Raw genomic sequence first — 12373 nt, forward strand, 5'->3', positions numbered from 1 at the left:
TTTCTGGAGTTCTTTGTAGGTGTTTTCTGGGAGACCTATTGCTGCTAGGCTGCCGTGTAGAGTTTTTGGCACCATACCGGTGTTTGACATGATGATCGGGATGGTCGATACTTCTTGCATATGCCACATCTCCTTCACCTCATGTCTCAGATTCGTGTACTTCCTAATTTTTTCCTCATGGGTTTTCTGGACATTGCTAGTGTTGGGCACTGCTATGTCAATCAGGTAGGTAGCCTTTTCCATCTTGTCCACAAGGGTTATGTCCGGTCTGTTGTGCAGGATAGTCTTATCTGTTATTATGGCACTATCCCAATACAGCTTGTGGGTTCAAGTCTCTAGTACTGCCTGGGGTTCATACTTGTAGTATGGTACACTTTCTTTGGTCAACTGGTATTTCCTTGCTAGCTTCTGATGTATTATCCTGGCTACCTCATTGTGTCTATGAGTGTACTCAGTCTGGGTGATCACCTTGCACCCCGCGGTATTATGTTGGATCATTTCTGAGGCCAGGTGGCATCGTTGACATGTGTCATCTGACATTCCGAGCTCTTTTGCGATGTATTTTCTATAGTTTCTGGTGTTGATTACCTGGTCTTGGATGGCCAGCATGAATCCTTTAGTCTCGAGGAAGAACATTCCAATTGTGAGCCATACATTCAAAGTCGAAGCAGTGTTATCGATGTGACCTTGATGGAGGTCATTGTAGTGTCTCCCGTGGAGTGTCTTCTTTGCCCATCTTTCTAACTTTGTTTCTTGTGCCGTCTGGTTGAGTGGGGGTATACCACTTATCTATCTTCCTTATGGCCTGTGGAGTGGTGCTGTGTTGTTCTTGAAGTAATCCTTCAGGTTAACCATCGCTGTTTTCTGTTGCTCTATCATGTCTATCAGGCCCCTTCCTCCCTCTTTCCGAGCTATTGTTAGTCTCTCCACTGCTGACTTTGGGTGGTGTTGGTAGTTCTTGGTCATCATTGTCCTTGTCTTTCGCATGGCATGATATCTTCTAGCTCGGTGTTAGTCCAATCTATGACCCCGAAGGTGTATGTTAGTACTGGAGCTGCATAGGTGTTTATGGCTTTAACTGTGTTCCCTCCATTCAGTTTTGCTTTCAGCAAGCTTCTGAGTCTCTGATGATATTTTTCTGTCAGGCACTTCTTGATTTCCTTGCGCTCTAACTGCTGAGCCCGCATCATCCCTAGGTATTTGTAGGTCTCTCCTTCCGTCATAGTTTCAATCTCTTTACCAGTCAGCAGCTAGTAGTTTTGGCCAACTAATTTTCCCTGGTGCAGTGTGTGGGTCTTGCATTTGTGTAGACCAAATTCCATCCTGATGTCCTTGCTGAATTTTTCGGTGATCTGGAGTAGTTGCTGGAGTTGCTTCTTGGTTGCTGCGTAGAGCTTGATGTCATTCATGTACATCAGGTGGGTGAGGGTGTACAGGTTATTATTATTATTATTATTAGCCATATGGTGCAAGAATCCCTGCAAGGAACCTTGAAGCTTATGCTGTACCAGCCAAAAAAAAAAAAAAAAAAAATTCCTGAGTTACCCTGAGAGAGAGAGAGAGAGAGAGAGAGAGAGAGAGAGAGAGAGAGAGAGAGAGAGAGAGAGAGAGAGAGAGAGAGAGCGAGTCAGTCAGTCAGTCAGAAGTAGAAAGGAATCACCAAGAAAGAGAAGAATGATGATATCCAGCTCAGGACCCTGGGTGTGCCAAGCCCATACTCACCAAATGTGAGCCCCTGGGGTTAAAGAAATTGTTAGCGGAGTGTGGTTAACAATTTCTTGAAAACTTACTCCATAATAGACATATAATAGTCACCTTTCTTTTTTACTCTTGACATTTATTTTTTTTTCTAAATAAATGCCTTAATACAAATCACTAGGTCTGTCACTTTAGCAAGTAGTGTGTATATTTCAATGATGGAGGAATATATGTACGTACCTTGTTAACTAGGTATTCTTTATGATAAGTATAGATATCTGTATTACTATATAAGTATAGATATTTGTGTTTATATTAATATAAATTTCTAGGCAGAAGAAGAGTTTAATATTGAAAAGGGCAGGCTTGTACAGGAACAGCGGTTGAAAATTATGGAATATTATGAAAAGAAAGAGAAGCAAGTGGAGCTACAGAGAAAGATGTAATATTTTCACTTATAATTGTTCTGTTAGTACAGTATTATTTATTTTCCTCATATTAAAAAGATGTTTCAAATATTTCATCACTATTTAATGACTATTTTTTAATGTAACATGTATCAAGGTTGATTTATTTATTTATTCATCACATATGGTGAAATCACACTAAATTGTCGCATATACCAAACTGTCATGCACTGAACTGACTTAAATTTAGTTTCCTGCAGTTTTGGAACTAAACATTTTTAGCAGCCTACAGTATGAGAAATGGAGTGGTTAAAGTGGTACAGAGAAAATTCTATACAGGTTTGGTTCGCATAATGCATCAACAAAAAAATACTGTTTGGCATTTACTGTTTCTTCAAATTTCTTAACTAAATAGTTTAAGCAATTTGAAGAAACAGGTTGTCTTTTCAAAGTTCTAAAGACATGATAGGTATCAATCCATACATGCCTATGGTAGTAGATGAAGACAGACAATCACTATTAAGAAGTGATTGTCTGTCCCAAGTAAAGCTTGTGACATCTTTCACCAAACATGAATGTGAGTGATAAGAAAAATTTCCAATTCTGATTTACCAAGATATCCTTACAAGATACAGCTGTCTTATCCTTGAACTGAAATCAGGATACACTGTTGTTTAATGTTTTGAAATGAAATATCCAACATTTTAAATATAATGTGATTTTATTTTAAATCTCATTTTAATTTAGATGGTTATGTGAAGAAACAAGATGCTTATTGGGCTTTTAAAAATTCCCATATAGAGCAGTGTACCCTTTTCCAACATTGGCTTCTTTTAACCATGTTTACTGAATTTTACCTGAATGTTTTACAGAACATTGTTCTCTTACTCATGGATTACGCAGCTGGTACTGTTAAACCATGTTCCTTTGAGATAATGCTTTTATTCAGAAGATATTATATTACATTTTTTGATATCTACATATTTCCAGATTTATATTTGGAAACTGTACTCTCAAACAGATTTCCTGATGTTTATGATGGAAGTTTCGCTTAGTGACCTCTGTCGTCTGATTTAAACTTATATGACTGTTTTGTGTGGAGATAACTCAAAGATAAAGTGCTCTAAAACTGTCTTTACATAATTGAGGATTTGAAATTGGCAGTGCAGCAAGAGGTGCAGAATTCCATGAAATGTGCAGACAGCTTTCAGAGAAGATGCTATGTGTTGTTTGAAACTTTTCAGTGGTTTAAAAGCTTAAAGAGGGCCTCTTGTGCATCAAAGATGATCTTTACTCTGGCTGTCCTTAAACCAGTGATTCAGTACTTGTATTCGTGATCTGATCTGGGATCATAAACTTTCAACTATCTGTGAAGTTACTAGTGAATTCAGTACATGAGACATATCACTCAATTTTAATACAAGATTTGGGAGTGAAATGCATTTCAGCCAAATCTGTCTTGAATCCTGATTGATGATTATAGAGAGTAGCAAGTTCATGCATCAGGATCTTTGTCAATCTTTTGCTGCTGATCCACACTTTTTTTTTTTCTTTCATCATTGCTGGTGCTGAAGCATAGATGTATGGCTATGGCCCATTGAAAAAAAGGCTCGGCCTTCTCAGTGAAAGGGTGCCTCCGTAGTCAGGTGGAAAGGAGCAGCAGTGCGTAGCACACGCTTCTTGATTAGACCGGGGTTCGAGCCCGTCACCACCAAATATGGAGGATGCGGAAAGGTCAGGGAATGACCACCGCATATCCTGGAGCAATATGGCCTTAGTTGCTAATGCTCCTAAAAACCAAATAACAAACAAACAATCTCAGTGAAAGATTCCATCTTCTCCAATTCCAGAAAAGAGCAAGACAATCTCAGTCAAATATGGAGATCATGCTTATCTTATTTTTGGCTCATAGAGAATTGTTCATTAGGAATTTGTCCTGCATGGTTAAATAGGAATATTATAAAAACAGTTCTACAGTGATTGCATGAGCTGATCAGATCAAATGGCTGGAAAATTTCTGTTAACTGATGAATTGAGATCACTAAAGACTTTTTTCATTTTTCTGAAAATGTTACAAGTGATTCTATTGTTTCTTAATATTTCTATGCCATTAGTATCACATGAATTTAGCTTCTCAAAGTAAAAATTATAAAAAATTATTTAAGGAATTCTCTGTGGCAAGAAAGATTTAACAGTTTGGTTGACATCTCCATCAAAAATGATGTTGTTTGTTCAATACGTGAATTGGCAATTAAATTTCCAAAAAAAAAAAAAAAAAAAAAAAAAAATGACATTCATACTTCATTAAATGAATGAAGTTAACTTTATTTTACATTTTTGGAATTCTTATATGTAAATAAAAAAAAACTCAATCTGGACAAAAATTCAGATCTGCATCCAAAAAAACGGAGGACAGAATGTAATTTTTTGGGGATCAGATGGTGCTGATGAGATCTGCTGCTGTATAGTACAAAATATGTATTATATATGAAATGCATACATTTGTAAATATTAAAAGTTATGTAATATTATTTGTAACTTTGTGTATATGAAAAAATAACTGTCAGATATCTTTCTGGATAAAATTAAATTAGGAGGTTCCAAAATTTAATTCTGCATTGGGCTCCACAAGAGTTTATTACACTGTATACTTTTGCTAAAGCTTTAATGAAGAGGTGAATATAAATGCAAAGTGCTGTAATAAGCAAATAATGAAAATCATTGTTCTGTTAGGATTTTTGGCTGGATCAGTAAAATCACAAAGAAACATAAAATTGTGGTTGTAATATCATTCTTTCATTGTGTATTAAGCACGAACAGTAAGAGGATTTGTATAATATTTACTTTATGTTGTACTATGAACTAGTAAAAGAATGTAGGGTTTCAGAAGTCAAGTGCCTATATGGTAAATATATGGAGCATCATTAGATATTAGGAGCTCCTCTCCAAGTTCACATTGATCAACAAGGTTGTTGTTGTTTTGGTTTTTAGGAGCATTAGCAACTAAGGCCATATTGCTCCGGAGATAGGCTGCGGTCATTCCCTGACCTTTCCGCATCCTCCGTATTTGGTGGGCACGGGCTCGAACCCCGGTCTAATCAAGAAGCGTGTACTATGCACTGCTGCTCCTGCCCACCTGGCTACGGAGGCGCCGATCAACAATCACCTTGTTGAGAAATAAAATTAATTTATTCATATCTGTACTTACAAAGGAAGGAATTTTAGACTATATAGCGACTGGTGATTTAATTTGATGGTAAGTGTTTATGTAAAGTCAACTGTATTTGAAGGTATTTGAGAATGCATGCTATTATGTTAAGAGTTGGTAATATGATTACACACACATGCCCAAACCCACCCTTGTACTGCCTACAGAATTATTAAAAGCAGGTTGACCTAATCCAGCATACCATCAAGTAAGATTTAAAGTATTACTGCTTATTGATCAGAGATGTCATTTATAATTAAAACCTGTAAAGAAATGAGCCCAGATATACAGGATGTCTCAAAAATATTGGTACAAACGTTTAGGGGAGGTAGGTAACATCTAAAGGAATGTGAATCGCATAGGAACCCATAACCGGAAACGTCATGGGAAAGTAGTAGCAGAGACACAAGAAGCAAAAATGACACAAGACAGTAATTAGTGGCAAACATTTATTTGACATAATATTAACAATGGAGTAGGAGCTGGATGCATTTCATGATGTTACAACAGATGCTCTAAGGTTCCACCATGAGACGCGATGCATGCATGACACTGACGCAAAATGGATTGGCGGACATGGTCGAACACACCTGGAGTTTCTTTGACAGTAGCAGCAGCGCAGACGAGTCTCGCCACAAGATCCATTTCCGTCTCCACAGGGGATTCATACACGATAGATTTGAGGGCCCCCCACAAAAAGAAATGAAGGCTCGATAAATCAGGTGAGCATGGGGGCCAGGCAACGGGTCCACGACGGCCAATCCACCGATGCTCAAAACACCTGTTCAAATGGTCACGAACACACCTTCCATAATGGGCAGGCGCCCTGTCACGTTGAAACCAAATGTTGCGTCTCACGTTTGCTGGAACATCGTCGAGTAACCCTGGTAGAACTTGTTCAAGAAAGATCCGATATTTAGTGGAGTTCATGCGGGATGGTAACAGGTATGGGCGGACTAAGCATCACCGACCATACCGGCCCACACATTTATTGTGAAGCGATGTTGTGCCGCATGGGGGCGCACACCGTGTGGGTTGTCGTGAGCCCACACATGAACATTGTGCCGATTGAATAAGCCTTCCTGAGTGAAATAAGCCTCATCCGTGAATAAAACATAGGCTGGAAAATTCAAGTCTTAAACACTTTCTTGGAGAAACCACTGCGCAAAAGCCACACGTGCAGGATGATCTTGGGGGAACAGTAACTGAACCCTTTGGAGATGAAAGGGGTGTAAGGAATTGTCGGGCCAGACATGCTGTACACTGCAACGAGACACTCCTAAGGCAGAGGCAACGGCACGTGTGCTGGTAATAGGATTATTCTGGATGAATTCAACACACTTTCTTCCATGGCGGGAGTTTGCGTCGAACGTGGTCTGCCCGCAATACTCCTGTTACCTCTAAATGACCCATAATCGCACAAATTTTGATGCACGCGCAAACAAACGGTGGTCCAGTACATATCTGTCTGGGACGCGTTCTCCATAAATTCGTTGAGCGGCTCGTCCATTGCCCTTTGCTAATCCATACACTAGGTGCATGTCTGCCAGCTCACAGTTCGTATATCGATGCATGCTCTTCGTGCGGCGACTACTGCTTGAATGAGTGAACCAGAAATTTTCCCTCTCGGAAACTGATGAACAGCGCCATCTACCGACTTACGGTGACGTTTCTGGTTATGGGTTCCTATGCGATTCACATTCCTTTAGATGGTACCTACCTCCCCTAAACGTTTATACCAATATTTTTGAGACACCCTGTATATGATCACATCCAGATATAGGCATTTTTTCCCCCTGACTATTCCTTGATAATAGCGTTCTTCCAAAATGTGCATCTTATGCATAGAAACTTAAGTTTTTTAATAGGACAGTGCTCTTTGTTACAAAACTCAGCGATATGATGACTTAACTTAGATAGAATTATGTGATACTGATGGACTAGCTTGCCCATAGCTCTAATATGAGGCCAATAGGAAATATTTGTGAAGACCTGTACTTAGTGGCTAATGTCATTTACCTAACTATAAGCTAAATATTAAAAAGTAGGTGGGTTATCTTATCTTCCCTTATATTTTTGTAACTGACAGGAGTTAAACTGCCCAGCTCATGGAATGTTTTTAACGCTCACAGTAGAACAAACTTTGCTCTTATTACAAGTCACCTTGTTATTACACTACTTCCAATAAATGGCATCACCAAAAAGTTAAGCTGCCATTTATTTAAAAGAAGCGACACTGTTATGAGCCTGTTTTGGGACTTACTGTTCCCTTGGCAGATGGTCTCTATTGACAATTGGATGGTAAATATGATAACCTTTTGGCATGCCATTTTTTTGAAAGTTATACAATACCAAGATGATTCAATTAACATAAATATTTGTTCTCTTGTGAATATTAAGACTGTTGCATTAACTAGGCAGTTTAAATCCTGCCAGTAATAAAGATAGTCCTCCTCCTACTTTTCATAATTTCAAAGTTCCAACTAAAAACTATTCTGCTGGAGAGAATGGAATAATATATATAATGCATATATCATAATTTGGTGAAAATGTTCCCCAAAAACGCATTCTGTATTATAAACCAAAAGTGTACCCTATTTAAATCTAATTCATAAACTTTTGTGTTTTCCTTTAGTATAAGAAAATAATTTTGGTAACATAATATATTTTTATTTTTTTCAGACTGTTCTTCTTTTTGGATCCCTCAAAATTTATCGTGTGTGTTTTTTTTTTTTTTTTGTTTTTCAGTCAGAGTTCCAATGTGTTGAATCAAGCCAGACTGACAGTATTGAAATCACGAGAAGACCACATAAGGGTAAGTTTCCAGAGGATGTGATATTAAATAACAAATGTGTGTAAATATGATAAATTTGTATTAATTTTATCTTCAGTTATATTAGTTAGTTAATTACATATTAACTTAAATTTTAAACTTTATATTTAGAGCAGATTATTCTTTGTGAACTTTAATATCTGTTCATCTTAGTTTAAAGTAGACATTATGCTTCTGCTTTATGACCATGTATATATTAGGCTGGCAAAAGCTGATTATCGGAAATCACTTGCTAAAGGAGCAAAGAAAGAGGACACGGAGTTTTAAAAGTTAAATACAAAGAAGAAAAGGGCAAATCAAATTGGCCACTCACATAATGGTGCAGGAAAGTCAGTGATAACCCAGCTGTTGAACTGAATTGGTATCATGCTAATCTTTAAAAATGAAAGTCTCTTTGTGGCGAGTAGAAACTGTGCTAGTGAATCTCAGTACTGTAAAATGAGTGATACAGTAAAATCTCGTTAATACAAACTCGGTTTATACAAAGTACTCGTTTATATGAAGCACATACCCTGTGAAAGGATAGGCTCTTCTATGTAAAAATATTCATTTATTACAAAATTCAGTTAATATGTATTACATAGTTCATTTTCACCCTGTGAGAAATACTGTTATTTTGTATGTTTAATACAAATCTTGGCACAGTTGTCCGATTATTGCCTCTGGCCCCTCGGTTCCTTGCTTCCCAAAAGATGGTCCCGACTTGTTAGAATTTACTTTTGTGTAACCGAAACCAGTTTATGGTAGCTACAACATAAGTGCACTCTGAAAAACATCTTTGTGAAGAATGAGCTGTTAAATTAACAAAAGAATAAAAACAATATTTTAAAGTTTTTAACATACACTCCCTCGCTCTCCATGGGATTAATGTCATTTGCATTTATTATGCCAGTTCAAAGAGTCTTTTGCTACAGTACAGTATAATCTATTTTTTGTGTCATTTAATCTGAGCTGATGTCTTTTTTGTAACTTGTCTTAAAATTAATTTAAAGTTTGTTTATATTAAATCTCATCTAGCAGTGTTATGGTGACATAAATAGATGGAACTAAGGCTGGAAATTAAAATGAAAATTATACAAGAGGCTGATAAAATTCCCTTCCAATATTCCTTTGCAAAACGGACATTGCAAAGGAATACAACGTCCTTTTATCTACTTTAATGCAATACTGAAAAACTGAAAAAAACTTAGTATTAGTAGAGGCATATGATGCAAGAAAGCGAGCTTATGCAGCATCAGCCAAAAGAAAAAAAAAAAAAAAAAAAAAACACTTCCATTTCACCCCTCCATTCGTTCGAAATACCTGTCCAGCTGAGCCTTAAATTTATTTAGGCTATCGACTTCCACAACAAGGGATGGAAGTCTGTTCCACCAACCAACTACCCGCTGGCTGAAGGCAAATTTCCACACATCTATCCTACATCTGTCTTTCCTCAATCTGAATTTATGCCCTCTCAGGTGATTATTCTGAGCAAGAGGAAGAATCCCATCGGCATTAAGCATGCTCAAACCATTCAAGGCTTCATACACCTCTATAAGATCACCTCGCCGGTGCCTAGTCTCCGGACACTGTAATTTGCAAAACTTAAGCCTTTCTTCGTAAGAGCACCCCTTTGTTCCATTCACTAACTTGTCGCCCTTCTCTGTACTCGTTCCAGCAGCTCTACATCCTTCTTGAAATGAGGCCTCCAGACCTGTATACAGTACTCAAGGTGTGTGGCCTGACCGTTGCCTTATACAAGGGAATAATCACCTCCTTATCCCTGCTAGAAAAATTCCTGTATATCATTGACAAGACACCATGAGCTACTCTTGCAGCCCGTCTGCACTGCTCAGAGAACTTCATATCTGCCTGCACAATTACCCCCCAGGTCCTTTTCATTCTCTACCACTGTCAGTGTAGTACCACAGAGTTGATACGTTGCTCTGGGGTTGCTGTTTCCCATATGTAGTATGGGAAATTCAATGTTAAACTTCATTTGCCACCTCTCAGCCCATCTGCTCAACCTTTCCAGATCCTGTTGCAGCAGCATAGCATCAGTAGCATCCTTAACAACCCTGCCAACCTTTGTATCGTCTGCAAACTGGACATTAAGCTTGATATACCATCATCAATATTATTTATAAATACAGAAAACAACAATGGACCCAACACTGAACCCTGAGGGACTCCACTAATAACATTAGTCCATGATGAGCAGTGTCCATTAATTACCACTCTCTGTCTTCTGCCACTCAACCACCCCTTTATCCATAGCAACAATTTGCCACACTGCTCCAATTTGTGCAGCAGTCTTCCATGTGCAACAGTATCAAAAGCCTTTCTAAAATCCAAATATATAATATCAAAGTTATTCCCTGCATCCAGTTCTTTTGTGACTGCATCATAGTATCCAATCAAATTGGTCAGGCAAGACTTTCCCTTAACAAAACCATGCTGTGTCCGAGCTATAACTGAAGTCTTGTCTATATGATCCTGCAGTGCTTCTTTAACCAGTGCTTCCATTAATTTTCCTGGAACAGAAGTTAAACTCACAGGTCTATAATTACTTGTGTCAGCCTTTGATCTTCCGTTGTGAATTGGGGTTATATTTACATTTCTCCAGTCTGTGGGTACCTCCCCTGAGTCCAAGGAAGCTCTCGTAATTATGGCTAACGGATTGCTTACTTCCTTTGCTGCCTCCTTTAATATAACTGGATAGATCCCATCCACCCCAGGTGCCTTTCTTGTATTTATCTTCAACAATTTCTCCTCCACTTTACTCTCAATTATTACAAGATCATCTAGCTCACTGCCAGTGTTTACTTAATTTATGGCATTCCCCTTCCTGAATAACCCCTCATGTGTGAATGTAGATGCAAAATATTGATTTAGTTGTTAGCTACCTGAGCAGGATCATGAACAGTTGAACCATCGATATCAAGTGGACCAATCTGATTGATCCTCTTCCTTCTATAGTTTACATAAGTAAAGAACTCCTTGCTGTTTTTCTTTCCATCCCTTGCCAAGGATTTCTCGTAATCTGCCTTCGCCTGCCTAACCTCCTTTGTAACTTGGTTACATTACAGATCAACTTATATCTATCATAGGCTTCTGTGTCACATGTTAATTGATATGTATCCCATGCATTTTTCTTCTCTGCCATGTGTCTCATTAGTTCATCTGACATCCATTTAGGCCTGAACCTTGAACAATATTTCTTAGTTGATATGTTAAGCCTAGTAGCTTCCAAGATAAGTTCTTTGAATGCTTCCCACTTAGAATTTACTGTTGGTAACATGATCAGTTGATCCCACTGTATAGAATTTAAATACTGTCTCAGACCATCGTAGTCGTCTTTATGAAAGCAATAACCCTTCCCTTTACCCCTGATTGTAGTTACCTCCTTGAGTAAATCCCACTTCAGCACACACACAGGCCGACCGGGCTAGCCGGGTGGGTAAAGTGCCTGCCTAGCAATCCAAAGGTCGCGGATTCGAATCCCGCCTCGGGCTTGGATCAAAGTACTGCAAAAACCTTGGGAGGTGCATTATGGCCACAGAAGCCGATGCGCAAACAACTACCTAAAACTTCAGCACACTGTGATCACTGCCACCTAGTGGTTCCTGTATCTGCAGGTTCTTAATGCATGAAGAATCACTACTGATAATCAAATCAAGAGTATTGCTCCCTCTAGTTACCTCCCGAACATGCTGATTTAGAAAACAATCATCCAATAAATCCACAAAAGCCTTTCTAGTGTGTGAGTGACCAATCCACAAATTCCAGTCAATATCTGGGAAATTAAAATCCCCCATTATAAGACTCTCTGATTTACTGGCCCACTCTATTTCCCTGTACAGTTTCTTATTATACTCATCAGAGTCATTAGGCCTATAGGACACTCCTACTCTCGATTTTGATCTCCCGTTGCTTATGTCACACCAAACTGACTTGACACTGCACTGTCCAGCGATGTCGACTGGCTTCACTTCCTTGGATTTTATGTGTTTCTTAACTAATAGCATTACCCCTCCTCCCTTCCTATCCTGTCTATCCTTTCTGTAGACGTTGTACTCCCCAAATTCCAGTTCTGCATTACTTATATCTGTGTGACACCACTTCTCTGATATCCCAACAATATCCCCCTTTGATGCTTTGAGCAATACCTCAAATTCATCAAATTTATTTACCAAATTCCTAGCATTGGTGTACATGCAAGTATACATGCACCTGTTCTTTTCCTTA

At 38.4% G+C, this 12373-nt stretch overlaps 1 protein-coding gene across 1 annotated transcript in view; it reads left to right on the forward strand.

Moving 5' to 3' along the window:
* The window catches only part of Vha26 (V-type proton ATPase subunit Vha26), an 88758-nt gene that overhangs the window by 23762 nt on the left and 52623 nt on the right, over positions 1 to 12373 (forward strand). Inside the window, exons 3-4 of the mRNA XM_090381324.1 lie at positions 2031 to 2140; positions 8062 to 8128. Of these exons, the coding sequence (XP_090237450.1) occupies positions 2031 to 2140; positions 8062 to 8128 (177 nt within the window). The remainder of the gene's footprint in view (positions 1 to 2030; positions 2141 to 8061; positions 8129 to 12373) is intronic.

The sequence above is a fragment of the Mastigoproctus giganteus genome, chromosome 9, assembly GCF_048544385.1.
Source record: "Mastigoproctus giganteus isolate SK-2022 chromosome 9, ASM4854438v1, whole genome shotgun sequence".
NCBI lineage: Eukaryota > Metazoa > Arthropoda > Arachnida > Uropygi > Thelyphonidae > Mastigoproctus > Mastigoproctus giganteus.